Genomic DNA, 24,625 nt, shown 5'->3' with positions numbered 1-24,625 from the left:
TGAGAGGGTTAACACCCTACAGTCTCTCTCAAAAGGATTAACTTGAACAAGGCCCAATTTAAAACTTCCACATTGCACCACAGCACCCCCTGATGGTCAATATCAAGAACCCCAATTCCACTTTCTGCAACCTGAGAGGTAGAGGGACAGCACATTAACCCAGATCCAAATCCCCTCTAAGATGCTGCCTATGTGACAAAACGGCTTTACTTTGTTTCAACACATTTTAAAATATCTTTTCTATGAGAGTCCGAGCCACAAAGCCACTTGTCCTCATTCCCAGAAACCACTTTAAAGCAACAGCACCTGCTCTCCTGGGGCTCTGATTACCCTGCCTCAGCACCACACAATGAATTTAACCTAATTTACAACCAGTATTACAGAAGCATAATCACATTTGGACTGGGGTGGGGAGGAGAGAGAAGCTACATATCAGAAATGGATCTGACAGCTAAAAACAGCCCGAAGGCTTTCTTCTGAAAGAATGGATTTCCAGCCAACTTCTCCCCCAGGCTGCTTCCTGGCCTCCCCTTAAGGTCCGCCTGGTCAACTCTCTATCTCCAGCCTCCCACGCCAGAGGAAGGAAGACAGTTTTGATAAGTAAAAGACCTTGTATAGGTTGTTGGTTTTTTTTTTTTTCTCCTTCTCCTTAAGCATTAAAACACTTAAATTCTGTCACCTCAATTACTGTTGAAAAAAAACCCAAAAACCTGACAGGTAACAAAAGGCAAATGGGGCCAAGAAATGTGCAGAAAGGAGACCCCAGAACCAGAGCTGACATTCTGTGTCACTTCCTGTCAACTTCCAGGCTTACAAGTGGAGCCGGGTTTTAGGGAGCTTTGGTGACTCAGCAAGCCTTGGTAGAGAAGCCCAGAAAATGATCCTCTTATGAAACCCAGGCCTGTCACCTCACTGTGACTTCTGTTTCCTTGATGCTACCTTATACTGGTAAAAAAAAAATTTAATCTGTTCTCCAGTGAAGAGATTCTTTTAAAAAATGGCTTCTTTGGCTTCATCCAAGATAATGCAGGTCTGTCTTTATTCATCAATGGTTAGAATAGCCATTACTTTGAAACAACTGATCTACAGTTTACTATGGGCCTAATGTGATGTTGGAAATTTGAGGGTCCTTGAACTAATTTTGAGGTCCCTGATCTAAACTTCCTGTGGACATTTAGGGCCCTTTCAAACTACATTTCCTAAGAGCCAACTGGCTTTCTCTCTTATGTAATCACGTGGGCAGGAAGCATAATAATGTAGAGAAAAGTATAAAGACTGAGGACTGGATTGGTACTTCCTCTTTTCTGGCTGTGGAGCAGGAACCAGGATGGGAGGAACAGGTAATGGCGGGTCCCTTTAAATCAGTGGTTCCCAAACTTTTTTGGCCTACCGCCCCCTTTCCAGAAAAAAATATTACTTAGCCCCCTGGAAATTATTATTTTTTAATTTTAATAGCAATTAATAGGAAAGATAAATGCACCTGTGGCCATCACCACCTTGCCTGGATCGCTGCAGCACCCACCAGGGGGCGGTGGCGCCCACTTTGGGAATCACTGCTTTAAACTAACTCTTAACAGGCACATAGCTTCATTTTCCTAAATGGCTATCAATAAACTCTTTAAAACCCTAATATTTTAAAATCTATCCTTGTATATTAATTTTATTTCTTACACTAGGAATGTGCTAGACACTAGGAATGCCAAAAAAGAAAAAAAAAAAGAAAATAATCACTGCCTTCAAAAAACTTGCATCCTTTTGGGAATGGAGTTATTTATGAGAGTGTCTCTGTGAAGGGTGCTAAAATCTGAAGTGCAGCAGTAGAATTGTGGGTCCTGTCAGTCCCCATATCCAAGACCTGGTGGACTCTTTTATCTTAGAGACAAGTAATGGGAATCACTAGATCTAAAGCTTCACTTCACCCGACATGTCTAATGTATGCAAACAGAAGACCTTAACCCAAATTAGATCAAACTGAACAGAGGCTTCATTTCAAAGCTACAAAAACAAAAAGGAAGGATGAAAATAAAATGAGGCTCCTCTTTGAAATCCTGCTATTGAATCTATAGCTTGAGGTTTGATTTTGCCTTTGTACATCAATAATTAGAAGGATATTATTACAGTGTGTACATGGCAAGGTCCAGTTCTATGGATGCAGGACCAGCTGTACAGTTAGGAAGTTCTGAGTTCAAGCTGTACCTCTGACCCATACTGTATGGCCAAGGACATATCACTTAAATACTAGGTGGTCCCTGACAACTTTCTAAGGCTATAAGATGCAGAAAAGTTGCTCATTTGCATTAGTGAAAGGAGTTTCTGCACTGAAAAGTTTGCCACAGCAGTGAAATTACACATGTAGACCAATTAAAAAACACACACACACAACCCTATACTTTATACAGACCATATTGAGTAGTGTTAAAAGGAGTTCCTTAATCCCACTCTGTCTCTTAAAGAGCAGAATTTCTAAGAGCTATTAGGATTTTAGGCATAGTTGTAAGATATTAGAGAAATAATTTCACTTTCCTCCTCCCTATCTCCTATCTGAACCTCTCAGAACAAATAAATGTTTGTGTTTTACCAAACTGCTCTCCATACTTGTGTCAAACCCCTACCCAAAACATTTAACACTTCACAGCAGCAAAGAGAATCAACTCTATTTTCAAAAAGACCCACATGAAATTATTAAGAGCGAGACAAGGAGAATCAAGAGAACGTTGTATACAGCAAGGGAAATATACTTTGAAGAATGACTTGTGTATGTCCATGCCCAGAGAAAGAACTGATAAAATAGAAATAAGAAAGACATGGTTTCCTATGTACATCTATTTTTTTCTCAGATGATGCCTTCTCTAATGGAGGGGAGGGGAGAGAGGGAGGAATTTAACCAAGAATCTTAATATTTTGAATGTTACAAACAAATAAATAAGTAAAAAATTTAAAAACATTTTCTCCCTGCTTCCAGGATCTTTGTGTCATGTCTTCCAGTGTCTCTCCTCTTCTCCATCTAAAACACTGCATCTAGATTAGTCTTCCTGAATGTGACTTTGATCATGTTACTACCTTAAAACCTTCAATGGTTCACTAGTGCTATAGAATCCAAATTTTATACACTATCATTCAGGGTCCTCTTTAATAAAGCAGCAAATTATCTTTCCAACCTCTTCTCCCACTGTTCCCAAATATCAGCCTTCTGCTGTAGCCCAACTAGTTTACTCTTTGACTTCTGAACATGCCCTGCTTATTCCTACTTATACATTTGTGCATACATGCATTCCTGGAATAATCATTCTTTACCCTGTTTATCTAGATCCTACGCACGAACATTGCTTCAAGTGTTCTGTCTTCACCAATTTCTCTGAACATTCAACCTCTTCAGTGTACTTACTCTCTCTCTCTCTCTCTCTCTCTCTCTCTCTGTCTCTCTCTGTCTCTCTCTCTCTGTCTCTCTCTCTCTGTCTCTCTCTCTCTCTCTCTGTCTCTCTCTCTCTCTCTCTCTCTCTCTCTGTCTCTCTGTCTCTCTCTCTCTCTGTCTCTCTCACTCTCTTCTCTCTCTCTGTTTCTTTTCTCTCTGTCTCTGTCTTTCTGTTTCTATCTCTCTCTGTCTTTCTTTCTTCCTGCTTCCTCCTCTAACACTGACTGCTTGTCCTCATTTATAACAACAATATTGATGGATAATGGTTGGTCTTTGGAGCTGGGAAGACCTGGGTTTAAATGCAGTCTCTGACACATACTAGCTGCATAACCATAGACAAATCACTTAGCTCTCTTATTACATATGAATGGCTGATGTGCCTTGATTGAAAGAACTTTTACCTTAGGAGTTCCCTACACAGATGAAATTATAGTTCAGATAGAGAAATTAGAATAATTGATTTTACATAAGTAATACCTTAAAGTTTATAGATCTTTGCTTTGAAGTTTTGCCTTTATTCTCTGCTACAAATGAAGGCATTCACAAAACAAAAAGACACTCACGGGAGCTGAGTTTGAATCTTCCCTTCAATCCTTACTGTGTGAACTTGATCAAATTACTAAACTTTCCTGGGCCTTAGTTTTCTCATCTATAAACTGAAGAGGTTGGACTAGATGTACCTCTGGAGCCCTTTCCAGCTCTATGTTCACAAAGATCTTTTCATTTCTTGACTTCTATGTCTTATTGTAGCCTCTTATTGAGCTGACAGCCTACTAAAACCCCCAAATATGTTTTCATAGGATCTGCTCTTTAGTCATACTCCCCCAAATTAATTCTAAGTGCCATAATTTACAATTCAATACTATAAGAATCCTATGATCAGTGCAGACCCTCTCTCCACCAATAGAGATCACAATCCTGAGCAACTTGTCTTTTAGACATCCAAAAAAAAAAAAATCATCACTCTTGGGCCAGCCAGGTAATGAGCTTCTATGAACTTAAGTCAGCTTGCAATCAGACTCCAGGAATATGGAGTACAATTGGGCCCATGATTAAAACCCTTCTATCTAGTAGGGTCCTCCAGAACTCAAATGCACTGGTATATCCTTTGTTTTTTATAGTTCTTCATACCATCCCAAAGCATCTCCAAAAGAGTGCTTTATCAGGAGGAACCCAGTGACTCATAATAAGTCACAAAGGCCACAAGGTTCAAGGCCATAACTGACAAATTCAAAGTGCATAACATCAATATAACTTACAAAGAATGGGATAAGGCCAGCGGCTTTGTCTTCCTCCAGGATCTTCTGTAGGGCTGGACCACGTAGAGAAAATTTGTCATCTGAAGGGATCATTTTTAACTTCACACCACCAATTAATCCAGCCCTTTCCACTGATGAGTGGGACTAGAATGAAAACATTAAACTTGATTTAGGATAACTCAAATCTCTTTTAAAATATGATTAGGCTACATCTGACAACAGAATACATCCATCTCTAAATGCATGTTCTATCAAGTTCTCACCTGCAAAGCATGCTATTTGTTTTGAATATTAAAAGGACTATTCCTTCCTATGTCCTTGGGAACATCTCTATTTTCAATGATGTTTCAGATGTGCTGTATTTTCCCCTATTATACACTGCTTTTAATTCCTTATTCATTCAAGTATTTATTCACTTATTTATTTTAAATCCTTACTTTCTACCTTGGAACCAATACTAAGTAGTGGTAGTGGTACCTAGCTAGTGGTACCAAGGCAGAAGAGTGGTAAGAGCTAGGCAAATGGGGGTTTAAAAAGAAAGAAAGAGGGCAGCTGGGTAGCTCAGTGGATTGAGAGCCAGGCCTAGAGACTGGAGGTCCTAGCTTCAAATCCGGCCTCAGACACTTCCCAGCTGTGTGACCCTGGGCAAGTCACTTGACCCCCATTGCCTACCCTTACCACTCTTCCACCTATAAGTCAATACACAAAAGTTAAGGGTTTAAAAAAAAGAAAGAAAGAAAGAAAGAAAATGCCTTTGAGATTAAAATTAAATTTAAAGATTAAAATTAAAATTAAAAGATTATACTGTTTGGAATATCTTCCAAAATGACAAATTTTCTGAAGATTAAAATTAAAAGATTATAATGTTTGGAATATCTTCCAAAATGACAATTTTTCTAGGGTTGAGATCTGTTGGATTTGAATATCAAGAAGAAACCCTGGAGGTCATCTATTCCAAATACCTCATTTTATACCTGAAGAAATTGAGACCTCACTCAGGGAAGTGCAGGTATTTTCCCAGGATGACACAGCTTTAAGTAGCTTTAAGTGATTGGAACCTGGATCTTGTGATCTTTTCACTATATTGTGCTTTTCCTCCTCAGAAGGTGGATTTGATTTTTAAAAGTAGTTGAAAGTCATTCAGATTCATGTTCATTGAATAAAGTAGATAATAAATGCAGGTGAAAATGTTCTTGATAAACTGGAGTGAAAAACAAAAAGTGACTATAATCTAATAAGACCTCTTTATTGTAGCTAAACCAGTTTTAGACCCAATATGCTTTCTTTATAGATTCTTGTTCTTGGAGGCAGGAAGCCTTGGGTTCAAATCTAACTCCAATACTTATTAGTTGTAGAACCCTAAACAAGTCAACCTCCACATGCAAAAGATTTCCCCCTAAGACTTATCACATGGACAGTGTCATTTGTTTGATGAAAAGAGGTCCACACTAGAAATTCTTTATCTTTACAAAAATCAAAATCATACGTAGCCCATTCTCCCATAAGATGGTCTTGATGGCAATTTCAAAAGAGGGGTGCCTGAGTGGAAGGAATATTGGTGCTAGATTCAGAGGATCTGAGTTCAAACCTTGCCTCTGACACTTAGCACCTATGATGTTGAAGAAGTGATTTATTCTCCATGGACCTCAGTTTCCTGATCTATAGTATGAAGAGGTTGGACTTCAAATGTCCTTAATTTTTCATGTGTCATTTACCCTTTTGGCAATCTGGCAAAGCCAAGATTCTCAGAATAATGTTTTCAAGTGCATAAAATAAAATATATATAAAGAGAATGAAGTAGAGAAAACAATTATAATATGTGGAAATAAGAGTTATCAAAATATTTTTAAAAGAGATCACATGCCATAGATGAATATACTTCCCCTGGACTTGATCGATTTCCAGCTCTAGATTAAGGATTCTGGGATGTTTTGAGCATGAACAGCATTATTGGAATTGTTTCCCAAAGCATCTGACTTTGGACTGACAGTGTTTATTCATAAGAAAGTGTATCCAATTAGAATGAACTCAGGACTCAAAATCAGAAGTCTTGGGTTCAAGACTTGGCCACTTAATTTCTAAGCAAGTCATTCAATTTCTCTAAGCCTCAGTTTCCTCATTTTAAAAATAGAAACTCTATAATTTGTATTATTTACTTATAGTATAGAGGAGAGAAGACTGTAATACAGGTAGGTAGTACAGTTTGAGAGAGGAGGCTCAAACCAGAGGGATTAACATAGTACTTTAAGAGGCACAAATACCAGTTGAATTGATAATGTATATCCTATAAAATGGTGCCACCTTTTTTGAAAGATTTTCATTTGTTGGTTTCTTTTGACTCAACTATCTATTTTCTTTGCTATTTATGTGATCTAATACCAACAAAAGGCATGCAGTGACAAAAGCCTACTCCAGTCCTGAATTTCTCCCACATCTTCTACTTAAACTTATAGATAAGATAAAATCAATTCAATAGGTCTTCTCTCCCACAGTAACACCCATGCCCAGTACTATGGTTCCCACTAAGCCACTGCCTTCTCACTTGCACATAAGCTCTCTGATTTATCTCAGGATTACTGAGCTGGGAGGCGTTGGGTATAAAGCAGAGAGAAAGTCAGAAGCTATACCAATGGATTTTAAAAGGTCAGTAACAGCTTAAGGCGAAGCTTTCTTGCAGAGGGAAAATCCTCTGACCTTCATCAGGCACCATGTGCTGTCATTCTCCAATTCCAATCAGTTCTTCATGGCAACAAACAGCAGGGAGGACTTTAACATATGAACAAGAGATCTTCATCTGGGACTCCACACAGTGTGAACCTGAACAAGTTATTCCTTCTTCAAGAAGAGAATCTCTCTTCCTTCTTGTTTTCTATCCAATGAACCAGAGAGTTATATATAATCTATCTGGCAACTATTAATTACTTTCTGAGGGGAAAATATTAAAGTGTCCTTTGAAATTGTCACTTGTCCATGTCATCTATGTTAACTTTTCTGGTCTTGGAATTAGTGTTTGGTCAGGGGAGAAGGAAGGAAGGAAGGAAGGAAGAAAGGAAGGAAGGAAGGAAAGAAGGAAGGAAGGAAGAAGAGAGAAAGGAAGACAACTTTTCAAGACAGAATTATAATAGTTAAAAAGTGTCTAGGCTATTTATTTCTTTTTATTTTGTTTAAAAATATTAAAAAATATTCGGCTAGTGTTAAAAGAATATAGGATATTTTAGAGCAAGACCCATTGCAATCTTATCTTTTTCAGTGCCTTGAATATAATAGATGTTCAATAAATGATTTTTTTTTTTAACCCTTGTACTTCGGTGTATTGTCTCATAGGTGGAAGATTGGTAAGGGTGGGCAATGGGGGTCAAGTGACTTGCCCAGGGTCACACAGCTGGGAAGTGGCTGAGGCCGGGTTTGAACCTAGGACCTTCTGTCTCTAGGCCTGACTCTCACTCCACTGAGCTACCCAGCTGCCCCCCAATAAATGATTTTTGATGGACTGGAACTGCACAAATTAGTCTACTGGGGACAGCTGGGTGATTTAGAGTATAGAGAACAAGGTCTGGAGAGAGGAGGTCCTGGATTCAAATCTTGTCTCAGATGCTTCCTACTTGTGTGACCCTGGTCAAGTCACTTATCCCCATTTTTCTAGCCCTTACCATTCTTCTGCCTTAGAACTGATACTTAATATCACTTCTAAGACAGAAGGTAAGGGTTTTTTGAAAAACAAAACCAAAACAAATTAGTGTATTAAATTAAAGAAAAAAACAGTTAAATAGCATTTGAAAAATTAAGTTATATTTATGGGGGAAAAGTGAAGTCATTAGTCTACCTTTGGTGTAATTAGGATTGTTAGAAACTAAGGATAGAAGTCTATGCTATTTACTTTTCCTTTCATGTTAAGTGAAAAATATTTCATAAACTTGTGAATTTGAGAGAATTCCCAACTTGACCATAAGCTGGTATGTGTATTTCCTCAGCTTTCTGGAAACAAAGTCAGTATTATATGAACATGAGTTGTCACATTTGGCTACCAAAAATTAATTTGCAAGTCTTACACTTCAAATTTGGATTTGATTAACATTTTAATATTTTAAGAAATGAATACCTTTATATCTCTAGTGCTTAACATAGTGCCTAGCACACAAATTCTTTACCAATTCTTTATAAATGCTTGTTGATGTGCACTCCTTTTTTTTTTTTTTACCCTCATCTTCTGTCTTAGAATCAATACTATGTATTGCTTCCAAGCAGAAAGGGTTAGAAAAATGGGTATAAAGTGACTTGCTCAGGTCACAGAGCTAGGAACTTTCTGAGGTCAGATTTGAACCCTGGGCCTCCCATCTCAAAACCTGGCTCTCTTATCCACTGAGCCACCTAGGTGTCCCTGTGCTTTTTCTATCTTGAGAAGGACTATGATTGGTGCATGTCCTGACCACATCACTCTAACACTACAAGTCTGATCCTATCATTCCCTTGCCTAGACCTGATCTCAGAGCTATAGCTTATAGGTGGTACCTTTTTAATGTGTTTACTATTCATCATTTATTTGAGTTGTTTGTGTATAAATTGTTTTCCCACAATAGACTATAAACTCCATGAGATCTAAATATATTATTATATTATATTATATTATATTATATTATATTATATTATATTATATTATATTATATTATATTATATTATATTATATTATATTATATTATTTATCTAAATATTATATCTTTCCAAGTGCTCCTCTTGCTCAGTGGTCTGCATATAAAAATGCTTACTATTTAGAGTCAGTTAACTCTAGGTATCTAGATGGTAACTTGCATAGAGCACTGGACCTGGACTTAGAAAGACCTGAATTCAAATTTGATTGCATACACTTCTTAGCAGTGTGAGCCTAAGCAAGTCACTTAATCTCTGCTTCCATTTCTTTATCTGTAAAATGGGGATAATTAATAGCATCTACCTCCCAGGGTTAATCAAATGAGATAATAACTGAAAATAACAGTGCCTGGTACATAATAAACTGTATATGAATGTTTTCTATCATCATCATCATCATCATATAGTATACAAAATAGTATCATTGTATAGAAACATATTTCCTGATATTATAAATTCAAAGCAGATATCTCATTGCCAAAATATGCCACAGTCTCATAATTCCAGATTAAGTGCCAGCCAATGGAATCTTAAAGATCTGCAGGCGATTCTGTTTGATTTTTTAATTTGACCTTTTGAGCTACCAAGTGAGACTTCCTTCCTTCTTGGGAGTACAGACATCTAGATCATAAGACCTAGAACTGGACTGACCTTAAATTCAGAGGAACCAAACTAGATTAAAATAAAATTGGGGAAAATGTTTAACAAAATGAATATAAATATAATACAACATAGATAATGTTCATTTATGGTTTTCTAAGTCAATATGCAACCCTCTGTTTCTATATGAGTTTGACATCACTGGTCTAGGCTGTCTCCCAAGAGACGTCTCAGACAAGAGGAGAGATTTACCAAAGATGACATCAGTGCTAAGTTAACAGAGCTGAAATTGGAACCCAACCCCTCTAAAACTCTCTAAATCCTAATCAGATGTTCTCTTAAATCAATCAACACCATTCACTAAGTGCTTACAATGTGTGCAACCCTGTTCTAGTCACTGAGGATACAAAAACAAAAATAAAGAATGTTTCCTCCCTCAAGGAGTTTAAATTCGATTATGAGAATTAATGGAGTTCCAATCCACAATGGTAGACAATTAAATGAGGACTGAATTTAGCATCCAAGATGCTGTCCAGCTCTGCCACTCACCAGCTAGGCAAACATGAGCAAGTCACTTCATCTGAACCTTAGTTTCCTCATCTGTAAAATGGAGGAGTTGGACCAGATGGTCTGGAAGGTCCTTTCCCACTTTAGAGTTACCTTTTCCATAATTAGGGTTATCTCTTCACCAGGTAAGACATCTTGGTTTCTGTTTTGTTTTGTATCATTTAATTCTCCCACTGAACCAACCACTGAAGCCTCTGGGGTTATTGGCAAGAGCTGTGACCTACATGGGTGGACTCACTTGATCGGAGGCGTAGGCCACCAGCTTGTCCATGATGGCGCCCTCGGTCAGTCCTGGAGACTTGGCCTGTAGTTGTCGAATCACCTTAGTTCTAGCAGCGAGCAGGGCAACCAAGGTGGCTTCACTGGCACTTCCCTGTGGTCAAGAAAAGTGGATTAAATGAAGAGACCAGAAATGGAAGAAGACAAAGCTAGAATCTGATCAAAGGAACACAGATTCAGAGCTTGAAAAGACCTTAGCCACTATCAAGTCCAAGTCCCTCATTCTACAGATAAGGAAACTGAATTATAGAGAGGTTTAGAGACTCTTCTATAGTCACACAGCTAGTAGATCTCTGAGGTTGGATTTGAACTCAGACCTTCCTGACTTCGAGCCCTCTCTACTTTAAACAAAATCTAATTTGTGTATAGGGGCAGGGACGAGAGAATTTCTGGGTCTTCTCTGCTTCTACAAGTCATCTTGTGGACATAGGAAAGGAAAAAATTACTAGACTATCTGATGAATAAACAAGATGGTTCCCTTATGTTTTACAAGATCTTCTTGGCCCTTTACTTCTGAGTAGAATACAATTAACAGGAGACACTTGAAAACAAATATTTAAGTAAGATATAGTTTATTCTCAACCGTGGTTCCAAAACTCCAATAGGACAGTGTTAGTAGGAAAGGAGAGGCCCAAAAGAAAGGAGAACAACATAAAACAACAGCTACAGTAATATAAATGGCACTACCAATCTTGGTTGGGGAAAGAAGGGCTCAAACAGATTCATGCTCTCAAGAAAAGGAGATGACCATAGGGGCTATATATTACCTTATGCATCAGTTAATTTTCCTGAATCATTTTTTCTTATGTTACAAGGAACATTTCCATGGTGTTTTGTGGTAGTCATCTAAGTGGATTGCTGGGTCTGGAGTCAGGAAAATTCATCTTCCTGAGTTCAAATCTGACCTCAGACACTTAGTAGCTGTGCGACCCTGGGCAAGTCACTTAACCCTGTTTGCTTTGCTTTTCTACCCTAAAAAATGGACTGGAGGAGGAAATGGCAAACCACTCTAATATCTTTGCCAAAAAAAAAAAAACCCAAACAAATGGAATCACAAAAAAGTCATGAATAGTAACTATGTTGGAGAAAAAAATGGAATCAGAACATCTTTATCTTAAAAACTAATTTCAAGAAGCAAAGAGCAGAAGGGAAAAGACTATGTAAAGATAAATGAAAAGATAGTTGCTGAAAGAACAATGAAGAATGAGTAAATGATAAGTAGAGGAAAAAAGAGAAGGAAAAGTGATGGAATAATAAGAAAAAAATGAGACCAAATGAATGTTCCTCAATGTCCAGATTATCATAGAATCATTTTTATTCATTTTAGATCTTTGAAGTCTTCCAGTAAGTAAATGCTTCTCTAATTCCCCAAAGAACTCTTAAGCAAATTCAGATAGATGGCTTTGGATCATTATACCAACTCACTGTAGATTTTTCCTTTGAATTTTGTCAACTTCCTGAATGAAAATTCCCCTTCTTTAAGGAATAGAGAATACTTAAAACATACATACACACCACTAAGCAAGTTTCCAACAGCCCAATAACAAAAACAAAAACAAAAAAAAACCAAAGGCTTATAATACATCCAGTTCGTTTTAACTAAACCAAATATAATGGGTGTATGTGTTTGAGAAGGGCTCCATTATTGAAAACCCTTCTTTGAGAGTTAGGGAGGGAAGCTGCTCTGTATGCTAAGAGATCAGTAATGATACGTTTGCCTTTATTACTACCAAACAAGGGTTGCCATGGTGAGCAGGGCTCAAGAGGCATAAGGAAATATTGGTGAGATCTGATGCTCACATCTGCTGATTCTCTGAACTCAAATTTTCTTTTATCTTTTGGTTTTTCAAGTGTCACCTCACATTCAGCAGAAAATTGGCTTCATATCCGCACGCAGGCTTTCAAACACAATTAAGAGCCAATTTTCCCAGACCTTGTTTGTCCAAAACCACAATTATTGCTTGGCATTTGACTCAGGGATGACTGCCTATCTTCTCCCCAGCCCCCATTACTATGGCTTTACTCTGCTGTGTGCTAGCTGTTATTGCCATTTGGTTGGGAATCGATATCTCAAACTGTCACTTCAGATGCAAGAGCACAGGATCTCACTATCTATCCCCAAACTTACGCTTTCTTTTAGGTCTTGCAAATTGTAGGCAATTAGCCCTGTCAGCTTGGAAGGGTGAGATTTCCTGATGACAAATAAGTCTAATTGCTTGATTCCACTGGACAAAAATAGAGCTGTTCAGGGCCAGGGTGAAGACCATTTTTTAAGCTCAGGCTTAAAATCGACAGACTGATATGTACCCAACGTTGTTCCCAACAAGGACCTAATAATAACAGCTTTATATAGCACTCTCTTCCCTGTTCTCTCCATTTTGACAACCCATAGAAGTGAAATATTCTTAGGATCATAGATTTTTGAGCTGGAAGGAATCTTATAGGTCATTTATTTCAATCCCATAATCTTGTAGATTAAGAAAAAGGACCAGTGAGATTAAGTAAAATCTCACAAGCTCAAGATGAGACAAGTAGTAAACCAGAGGGGTGAGATTTGAACCTAAATCCTCAGATTCAAAATCCTTTACTCTTTCAAAGGCACCTGGATGTCCCTCATTCAGATGTAAAATGATGTTTTAAACATGTATTTTGAATGATATTTATTTCTCTGGGAATTCTAACCCCAAGGAATGATGAGAACAACAATGAATTCTTTTAGTGGTATTCAGAAAAGTTGGGGCTTCCATATTAACAATGTCTTGGTCAAGTTTAAATTATATTTTTCTTTCTAGTTCCTTGAATATGTATCCTATTAACTAGATATATGGCTTATCCAACTGATATTTCCTGAATTAACAGGTAAAAAAATCTCTCTTTGCCTTAAAGGATGTGTTTCTTAAAGTAATAAACTTTTCTTTCCTGATATGTCAAGGGGAAGGATCCTTTTTTGGAGCCTTCTTTATCCCTGACAAAAAGGTCATAGGATCCCAAATGGTCATGGAATTAAAGCTGGAAAGAGTTCTTAAAATGATCTCATCTAACTCCTTTACATAAAGAAACTGAGATGTAGACAATGATATTCAATAAGGGTTTGTTAAAGATCTACTACATATCAAGTATTGTGTTAATTATTGAGAATGCAAATAAAAAGAAGGTAATCTTAAGGAATTTGCAGTTTAATGGGGAATACAATTCACAAAAGAAAGCCAAAAAGGGAGTGAAGAGTGCCACCAGAGTTCCCAGAGAAGGAGCATTATATTATGGAATTGAAGCCAAGCAGAGCAACTGTTGGTAAATTAAGTTAGTTAAAAAATAAAAATAAAAAAAAGTCTTAACCCTCTACAAAGGAAGATGGAGTGCTTGACAATTAATATCTCATTTGGTCCCCACAACAACTCTGTAGGTACTATTAATATCCTCATTTTACAGATAAGGATGTGAAGCAAACAGAGATCAAGTCACTTGATCAGGGTCGCACAGCTAGTAAGTGTCTGAAGCCATATTTGAACTCAAATTTTCCTGACTCCATGCTTACTGCTCCATTTCCTATACCATCTAGATGCCTTTTGTCCAATAGTAAAATAATAGAGAGCAATAAAAAACTTTTAATTTGTAAAATTAATTCATTGTTCCACTTTTCAGTTCTCAGAGTGGAGAGGCAAGTAAGGGTGCTGAGAAGGTGTTAGTGTCAAAGCTGACTAAGTCTTCCAAATGATGGGATTTTAGGTGGTGAGCTTAGCCTGGGAGAGGTCTGATGTTTATGGAGTTGAAACCAGAGTAGATGATAGTAAATGAAGTTTACCAGCAAGTCCTGAGAGGTTAAGTTATTTGTTTAAGATTACTTAGGTAGTGATTGGCAAAGGATGATAGAAAAATTATCATGATTATAGATTGAGTTCCCTCTCCCATGTGTAATGCAGGTACATGAGAAAGTCCCAGAATTTCAGAAATGGAAGATCCCTCCCTGTAAGATGGTGATGACAAACCTACGACACGCACATGTAGCCATTTTCGATGACAAGAGGCTGCATGCCGAGGATGAAACATTTGCTGTAGTATAGTGTAGACACTCTGCATTATAGATGACAATTCTACCTATATTCATTTACCTATTTTGGTTTATTAAACATAGTTATATATTACAATTATACATTTTTATCTAAACTACAAATACCCAAAATTATGTTTTTTTTCTCAAAGTGACGCACCACCCGAGTTATGCTCATTTTTTTGGTGAATTTTGACACACCAAGCTCAGAAGGTTGCCCATCACTGCTGTAAGACCATGTAATCTAATTTGTTTCTGAAGAGGAATTCTCTTGGTAACATCTCTGACAATTAGTCATAGAGATGACACTAGAAGACCTTCTTTGCTAGGGAATCTGCTACCTTCCAAGGCAGCCCATTTGGACAAAGAAGCCACTCTTGGACAACTCTAATTGGTGGAAAATTTTCCCCCTACATCAAGCCTAAATCTTGGCAACTTCTACTCATTATTCCTGGTTCTGCCCTCCAGGTGCCAGTGCCCTAAATTGGCTGAGGTGAAATAAATTGAAGGGTGAGTTTTAAATGTTGTAAAAACATCTTCTAAAATTTTTGACTTTATCTTAGAGAGTTCCGGATGTTGAAATTCATACAGATCATGAAACCCTAACTTAGGAGTTAATCATATTCTTGGAGTCATTTGTAACCTGATGGACTCCTGGGAGAGGCTGGCTCATCTGTCCCAGATAGGGAAAATATTTCCACTGAATGTGACTTTTGATTTTAAACCATCAAGAGAATTACAAAAAAAAAAAAAAAAAGCTTTTACTGAAGTAAGGGGGGCTGTGAATAGAAGCTATTAGTTTGCTATCAGAGGATTCAGAGGCTCCTAGGGCAGTGGGAAGAACCCAAACAGTTAGACTCATGGACCTAGGTTTGAACTAGTCTCTTTTGATCTCAGTTACCTTATCTATAAAATTGGGTTAGATTAGATGATTAGAAAAAGCAGTGTGGTATAGTGAAAGTACATTGGAATTGGAGGTAAGAGAAACTTAGATTTGAATCCTGCCTCTGTCTGACACTTCCTAATGGTGACTGTAGGCCACTTGACCTCCCTGAGTATAATCTGACAATAGCTGTGAAAACTATAAAATTGAATATTAGACAAATTAAAAACATTTTGTTGTTGTAGTCATTGAGTCTTTTTTAGTTATGTCTGACTTTGTGACTGCTTTTTGAGGTTTTCTTGACAAAAAAAAACAACTCAGGAATGGTTTTCCATTTCCTTTTCCAGCTCATTTTACAGATGAAGAAACTGAGGCAAAAGGGTGAAGTGACTTTCCCAGGATCATATGCTTAGTATTTGAGGCCATATTTGAACGCAGGTCATCCTGCACCAAGTCTGGCACTCTATCTATTATGCTACCTGGCTAGATTTTGTTATTGCTATTATTTCAATTTTTTTGCTATTTTTATTGCTATTATTTCAATATTTTTATTGTTATTATTTCAATATTTATTATTTCTATATTTATTGATTGGAAAGAGAGAGATCATTCAGTTGAGTCCAGTGATTCTAGTGCAATGCTTCTCACTACCTGAGAGAAACAGCACAAAGGTGTCTATCCTTATGGTGATCCAATCTTGTATGAATGACAGCATATTTAAGTGTTACACTTATATGCCTTATTGGTTTTTATTGATTTTCTAGGGGGGGGGGAAGGAGCGCTGTCCCAGAAAACTAATGCCTTTTCCCCCACCAATAACAAAGGTTTGCAATAGGATCATGCAACCAGACTCTTAAGGTATCCCACCTTCACCATACCTGAATCACTCCTCCTCCTTCTCCATCTCTTCCAGCTAAAAACGCTTCTGGCAGATTGACCATCTTCCCCAGCCAATCCAACATCACTGTCTCAAGCTCTGTGCAAGCAGGACTTGCAGTCTATTAGGATAAGAGGGGAAAGCATTAACCAAAAATCCAGTGAGACTTCTGTAAGTTTGTGATGAACAGTGCTCAATAATTTATATCCCTGTTTTTTCCTCATTGAAGCGTTGTTTAAATTTTAAAAAGAGAGAAAGAAATCAATTGTTTATCTTGCTTTCCTCATTATTCTATATATGAGACTATTTAACTAGGAAATAATCTGATGTTCTACCTTTCGGTTGCAAAGACTTCACATGGAAAGAGGAAGAAAGAATTTATACAGGAAGAGGGATGAGAAAGAAACTTGTCTGATTAGTCATTTTGCTTGGTTTCCTAGTTACTGGAAGGATTTTCCAAATGAAATTGCAGATTTCTGCCTAAGGAAAAGAACCACACCTAAATAAACTTTCATTCCCCATAAATCTTTCTTCCTACTAATAAACATCCAGAGGGCAAAAATGATTGAAGCCTTTGCCTGGCATTCAAGAACTGCTGCTTTTCCTTTCCAGCCTTATGTTAAATTGCCCTTCTCGCTCTATCTGCAGCCAAATGTAACTATTTTCTGTTCCCTAAATATACCCTATATTTTCCTTCTTCCACACCTTTGCTCACTTTTTGCCTAAAATATCCTCCCTTTCTCTCCTGGCCAATCTGATCTATTTCCCATCCTTTAAAGCCCAAATGAAATGTCACTTGTTCATGAAGTCTTCCTGATGCCTCTTACTAGTAATAATCATCGACCATGAACAGCACATAAGTGGGGTTGGGTTTTTTTGTTCCTATTTAGTGTATTTTTAAAAATAAAACCCTTACCTCCTGTCTCAGAATCAACACTGTGTATTGGTTCCAAGGCGAGAAGGGCTAGGTAATGGGCAAGATAATCTGGGATGTGCCTAGGCTCTGCCATCTTCTTTTTATTATTATTATTATTTAAACCCTTACCTTACGTCTTAGAGTCAATACTGTGTATTGGCTCCAAGGCAGAAGAGTGGTAAGGATAGGCAAAGGGGGTCAAGTGACTTGTCCAGGGTCACACAGCTAGGAAGTGTCTGAGGTCAGATTTAAACCCAGGACCTCCTATCTTCAGGCCTGGCACTCAATCTGCTAATATACCTGGCTTTCCCCCTTCTAATGCACTATTTAAGCAATATTTTGCATTTTAAAAAATGGCAGTAAAATGCTCTTTGGAAAAAACAAACCCCATACAATCATGTACTATAGAATCTGGTTCGCTCTAAGTTGGATAGGCTCTTGAGCCTCATTGAAAATTTACAAAAGTAGGAAGGAAGGGGGGCATCTAGGAGACTCAGTGGATTGAGTAGGTCCCTCAGAGATGAGAGGTCCTGGGTTCACAAACACGTCTTAGCTGTGTGACCCTGGGCAAGTCATTTAACCTCCATTGCCTAGCCCTTCTTGCCTTGGAACCAATATGCAGTGCTAGTTCTAAGGCAGAAGGTAAGGGTTTTATTTTTTAAAATACATTATTTCGATAATAAAATTCATTAAATTAAATAAAAATACATTTTACTGCTTACTTACTTACAGAGTCTACTCAAGTAAGGCAAACTCCAAAGTTCTTATCACTTTTTTTTTATGCACAGTTAGAAGAAAACATCCAGAGTCCTCTCTCTCTGGGACTGAGGGACCACATTCAACAGATCCCAGGCAGTCACTCATTTCTCAGAAATGTACTTACCCAGGAAAAGCCAATGCAGCCTATGGCACCTGACAGCATGTCGGCCAGCATGGCTGGATATGAACTGGCTGTGGGGAAATAGGCAAAGAAGTAGGGGCTGTGCCAGTGGGTCACCTGGAGGGGAAGAAAAGAGCCATTAAAAAGAAATCAGACCAAACTAATGAAACTTTAAGCCAGATTTGCTTTTTCACTTGGGTGAGTTTAGTTGTATAATCCTGGGCAGATCATTTAACTCCTTTCAACCTCAGTTACATCATTTGTAAAATGGGGATAATAAGGAGCACTTTCCTCACAGGGGCAGAGTAAAGATTCAGTGAGAAAATATAGGTGACATTCTTATTGTGATTACCATCATGTCTTTTGCCATTATCACTTATAGTATTTATAAAGCCCCTGGCTTGGGCTCTCTAGCATTCCCCTTCCAGATCACCAATTCAGAAGCCTCTTTACTTGTGTCTTTAGTTATAGTTTATTCTATCCAATACATTATTCACCAATCCTTGATCAAGACCCTACAATATTCTAGGCACTGCTAAACACTGGGGATTCGAAAAACCAAGAAGAGTTTGTGTTCTTGAGATATAACATTTTTAGAGATAAATAGCTGGAAGTAATTTTTCTTTCTCTTCAACTCAACACTTGTCATATTTAGCACAAACCATTTGGAATTAGGAGAGCTTGAATAGTAAGGAGACAATTTGGGATGGTGGACTTATAGTCAAAAAGACCTGTATTCAAATTCTGCCTCAGATATCTACAAACTCTAAGTCCTGAGATGAGTTTCTTTAATGTTATTGCTCCTCTGCTTCTAATCTGTAAAATCAGAAAGTTGAACTAGATGCCTTAGAAGGTCCTTCCAACTCTAAATCTGTATTCTTTCATTGTTTGGACTTTGCTAGCCTACATCAGCCATTGAAGATTTTTTTCTTTTACAATAGAGTGTCCTGATCAGATCTTCCTAATCTTAGGAAGATTAATCAGATTGTAAACTATTAGATGATTTGAAGGGTCAGGGGAGGGCACAGAGAGGCAAATATTGCCTAAAACAATTAAAAGTGACTATAGTAAACTGAAGACCCAAGTGTGGGTGTTATTTCTTTTAGAGATGCAATGACATGACATTAAATCTACAGCCATAAGACCTAGACTTGAATTCTTTGAAAGCCATCTAGTCCAGCTTCCTCACTTTATAGATAATAAATCTGAGGCCCAGAGAGTTTAAATGACTTGCCCAATGTTCCAGAGGTAGTAAATTTGAGATGCCAGATTTGAACTTGTAAGATTAAAAATTAATATACAAAATATCCAATATTATATTTAATAAGATTTATTAATAACTAAAAGAAAAAGCTAAAGTAAAAAGGGAGATAAACCAGTCAGGGTTGTGGGAGAAGAGGAGAGGTGGAGTTACACACAAACTTATAAACATTAGGTAAGTACGCAAACATGGGGATGAAGGGAAAGGGATGCTGGGAGATGAAGTCCAAGGGTACAAGATTTCTAATTATACAAACTCCAAGTCCTTTTTTCAAATCCAATTCTCTTCATTGAGGCCAGTTACATTTGAGAGAGAGTGAGTACTAAAGGATGGCCAAAGAATAGAGGACATGTTAAGGAATTAGAGATGACAAGCCTAAAAATGTTGTGCCAGATTATGAAGGGTCTTGAATGTTAGGCTTAGGAAAGGATTTGGACTGTTTTTTATTAGGTGATGATAAGTCACCGAAAACAGAGTTTTGAGCAGGAGACTGTTTTGATAAGAGTTGATAGGGAGCCAGATTATTGAACAGTAATGTGCCAAACAGATTGGAAAAAGGGAAAGGGTTTCCTCTCCCTCCCCTTCCAAAGAGATGAGAACAGAAGTTAGAACAGAAAGTAATTGCATTTTTTAATATTTCATGTTGAATTTTTAATATTCCCAAAAAGAAAAACAAGCTTTACATAATAAAGACTGGCAGTTTCATGTAAAATCCTCTTCTGGTCTATAATGTATATGAAAATGATTGTTTTGTGAATTTGCTAAGAACAGAGAGAACAAAGGGGGAAGGGAGGTATCAGTGGAAAGAAGACTGGATTTGGAGTCAGAAAACACTGATTCAAATCCCATCTCTGACAGCTCTGTGACCCTGAGTAAGTCACCTAACCTCCTTGGGCCTCAAGTAACTCCCTAAATTTTAACACAGACAGGTTGTGTTCTGCCACCATTTGAGCGCTAGGCTAATAAAATCACAGATCCTTCATATATTCACATATACACACACAACTTAAGTGAAGAAAACACTAATAACATAGCTTTGGTAGACATGAGCATTGGATTGTTTTTATACTAGTGGAAATAGATTATGGTAAGTCTCCCAAATGTTCTTATCTAATCCATCAAATTACATTTATTGTTTCTTTGCTACTTATAAGGCACCACAGGGAATTAAAAAAAAAGATAAATAAGACATAGTTCCTGCCCTCAAGGATCTTAAGTTTAATTGAAGAAACAAGAGATATACTCGGAAAAGAAAAGCAGCACAAAACAGTAAGTGTTAAGAACATAGTATATGGAATTGGCAGAGACATTAGAGCTTATACCTTCCAAGCTCTTCACTGGAGGGAATTGCAAAAATTGAGAATCAGAGATTTAACAATTACCCAAGGTTACACAGGTCAGAAATGGAAAAGTTGAAACTCAACCCAGTATTCAAACGCAAATGCCATGTGGTGTAATACTTCTGGGGATGGAAACTCATTAGACAAAATTAATTGTTGACAATTAAAACTGAGTTACCCTAGGAGGGAAATGGTCAAACATGTTAAACATTTACTATGTGTCAGAAATTTTTCCTGATGCTGGGGATACAAAGAAAGGGAAAATATTTCTTTCCCTCCAAGAACTTACTTCTAATGGGAGAGATATGATGTAGATAACCGGATATGTTCAAGATAATATAGACAAAGTAGTTGGAAGAAAATATCAGAGAGGGAGACATTAGCAGCTGCGGAGTCTGAAAAAGGCTTCCTGCAGAAACTGATCTTGAAGGAAGCCAAGGAAACTAAGAGTTGGAAGTTAGGTAGGACTGAGGAGGTCATCCAGGGATGAAGGACAACTAGAGCAAAGGTGCAGAGATGAGAAATAGAGTGTTACATCTGAGGAATCACGAAGAGACTAGTTTTACTGGAACATTGATCATTGTGTAGATAGGAGCAAAGTATTAGAAGATTAGAAGGGGCCAGGTTTTGAAAGATTTTAAATTTCAAGTCAGTTTTTATGTTTGATCACAGGGGTAATAGGGAGCCACTAGAGTTTATTGAATAGAGAGAGGATGTGGTTACACTTACACTTTAGAAAATCACTTTGGCAACTGAGTGGAGGATTGGTAGGAGGGAGGAATGATGAGGCTTGGATGAGGGAGGAAAAAGGGAATCAGCATTTGGACAGAGAAATGAGGGTAAAGCCTGGAAGTTAAGGAACTAGCCATTGTCCTGGCTTTTGATGCATCACCCACAGTGGTATTAACAGAACTGCCAACTACATTAAAATATTTAAATTGCTAAATATTCAGAATTTGTTTCAAACAGCCAAGCATGTGAAGATTTAATCCAACCATATAAAAATAAAAAAAGATTTGTCATGCTCATTCCCTTTCCTTTTCGACATCTAACCACATACTTTCCCCCAAATGGGTTTCATCATTAAGAAGCTTAGTCTATATACATAAGCTCTTGAAGAAAACACTCATAACATGCTCATCCCAAAGCAAAAATGTCAAGTGTAAATCTATTTTTAGAAAAAAGAAACTGGAACATTTCTTCCTTCCAAAGAAGACAGATCTGATTTGATCTTTGCTGTAATGAAAAGAGCACTGGCCTGAGCATTTGAATATCTGGGGTCTAGAACTAGTCTTTCCATTGAAGACCAATCTTCTGATGCATTACCTAAATTCCATAATGGCTCAGTGTTATGTCAGTGATAGTCACTAAGTAAATCATTCAAAATCTAAGGGCCTTAATTTCTTCATCTGTAAAATGAAGGCATTGGAACTGATTTGAACCTGTTACTTAGTGGATATAAAGTATTAGGCAAGTTGCCTAATTTCTCTTAGATTTATTTTTCTCATCTATAAAATGGAAATAATAATAATTTTACTAATCATCTTCCAGGGTTGTGGTAAGAAAAGCAATTTGTATAAAGTACTCAATTGGTATTTGTTATGTTCAGAATTTAAAATGAAAAAATAAGTACTCTATAGAATGCTACATACACATGGCTTCTTATTCTTAAATGGCATTTAGGAGGCACATTTATCTGAATTGAATCCACTGTATGTAGAATAAACTTGCTAACAGCTGCTACCTACTCATATTTCCCCTAAGACATTGTTGTATTAAATTTAGTTAAAAAGAGTCAATAAAACCAGTTATTTAAAGTCAAATATTAAGTGGAATGTAAGTTCTTTAGGACAGGGTTGGCATCCCTCCTTGTTTATGTCCACTGGACCCAATATAGTGCCTGATAGTCAACCAAATAGCTAATGGATTTCTCAGTTAGTTTTTGCTGTCATGTATAAAGTGCCAGAATCATGAATTAATTTTTTGCTTGCTAGTTGGCCAGCATGTGTATGAATACCCAGAAGCAGATCAGATTCTTTGGCATGATTTGACTGATAAAAGTCACAATCAAAAAGAGTCACTTATTCTAGATGAGACCTATGAAATCATTGAGTACAACCTTCTCATTTCATAAATAGGGAAACAGAGCTTTAGACTGATAAGATGGCTTGTCCCAAGTCACACAGCTAATTTACAGTAGAACCAAAACTACAAAGGACTCAGGTCTTCTGGCTCTAAGTCCACTAAACTTTTCATTATAAAAATTACAGAATCCCAACATTTCAGAGTTGGAAGGTACCTCAGCGGCCATCCAGTCCAAACTATGCCTAAAAAGGAAACTCACTATAAAGAAATCAAAGAATTTTAGAGAATTGCATAAATCAAATTAATTTAAATGGAGGCACAAACTAAGGTAATTAGCATACTCTTCAAACTATTTGACAGATCAAAATTACTTTATGTACAATTCTAGATGTAAATGTTACTATATTGGGCTGCAAGTAGAGTTTCCAGAAAATGGAACTCTGTTCCTTTCTAGATCTCATATTCTCACAGGCAAATCTTCCCTCCTTTTCTTCTTGCCTATGCTTCATGAACAAACAACTTCTCTAATGCATTACTCATAGATTTTTTTAAAAAAGTGAATCTATCCTGAAGAAATATAGCAAGGGAGAGAAGTAGATCCTCTCTTCTTATTCCCAAGTGGTATCAGATAATTGGATCGGTTGCTTTTATGTTAATACTGATTCTTCTTAACCACAAAGGTGAAAGTAGCTCTCATTAATTTCCGTCAATTAACTTTCCCTATTCCTAGTCATTCCCATGATCATAGCCCATAGAACTGGAAGGAACATTGCAGATTTTTTTTTATTCAGTCCATCACTTTACAAATGAAGAAGATGAACCCAGAGATTTAAGAGTCCCATCCAAGGTCACACATTTTACTGATATCAATCATTTCCCCCCTCTTTGCTCTATTTTTTTCCACCCACAAAATCAATCGGCATCTATACCACATATACACGATTACACATATAAGTGTTTGTCAGTGGATATAAATTATAAGACAACAACAAAGCATATTAGATAGATGACTAACCTTGGAGTTAGGAAGACTTGATTCAAGTATCTCTTACATATTGGCTGTCTAGCCATAAGCAAGTCATATTCCCTATCCTTGTCCCTAGGCAGCTCTCTAAGATTATAAATTGTAGAGGAATTGCTGATTCAGTTCAATTTTGTAAACATTTGTTAAGCATCTAATATATGCTTGACACTATATTATATATATTATAGGTAAGAGGCAAATCCCCCTGATTTCAGGGATCTTACATTCTACTGTGAGGAAAACAATGTATTAAGACAAGTAAATACAAAATATGTAAATAATTTGGTGGAGGGGTATAGTGGGGAGATCAAGAAAACCTTTGGGGAATCAGGAAAGGCTTCTTATAGAAGGGATCCCTTGGGCAGAGCCTTGAAGGGAGCTTTAGATTCTAAGAAATGAAGGCAAAGAAGGAGAACAATCCAGCAAAGCAGAGAACATGTTTGAAGAAATAGAAGGGAAAAAAAAGTTGGCTGGGGCACTGAGTCATGAAGTGACTTGTCCACAGTCATATAGCTAGTATGTGTGAGAGAAACTTGAACCTAGACTGACT

At 37.2% G+C, this 24,625-nt stretch overlaps 1 protein-coding gene across 2 annotated transcripts in view; it reads right to left on the bottom strand.

Moving 5' to 3' along the window:
- The window catches only part of DDC (dopa decarboxylase), a 121,634-nt gene that overhangs the window by 71,767 nt on the left and 25,242 nt on the right, over positions 1-24,625 (bottom strand). For both annotated transcript variants that reach the window (XM_044671546.1, XM_044671537.1), the window contains exons 3-6: positions 18,369-18,482; positions 16,571-16,690; positions 10,721-10,855; positions 4,672-4,815 (exon numbers count right to left, since the gene is read on the bottom strand). In XM_044671546.1, coding sequence (XP_044527481.1) covers positions 4,672-4,815; positions 10,721-10,855; positions 16,571-16,690; positions 18,369-18,482 — 513 coding nt within the window. The remainder of the gene's footprint in view (positions 1-4,671; positions 4,816-10,720; positions 10,856-16,570; positions 16,691-18,368; positions 18,483-24,625) is intronic.

This window comes from Gracilinanus agilis, chromosome 1 (genome assembly GCF_016433145.1).
Source record: "Gracilinanus agilis isolate LMUSP501 chromosome 1, AgileGrace, whole genome shotgun sequence".
NCBI lineage: Eukaryota > Metazoa > Chordata > Mammalia > Didelphimorphia > Didelphidae > Gracilinanus > Gracilinanus agilis.
The sequence above is the reverse complement of the archived record's forward strand: the minus strand, read 5'-3'. Positions and strand labels throughout refer to the sequence as shown.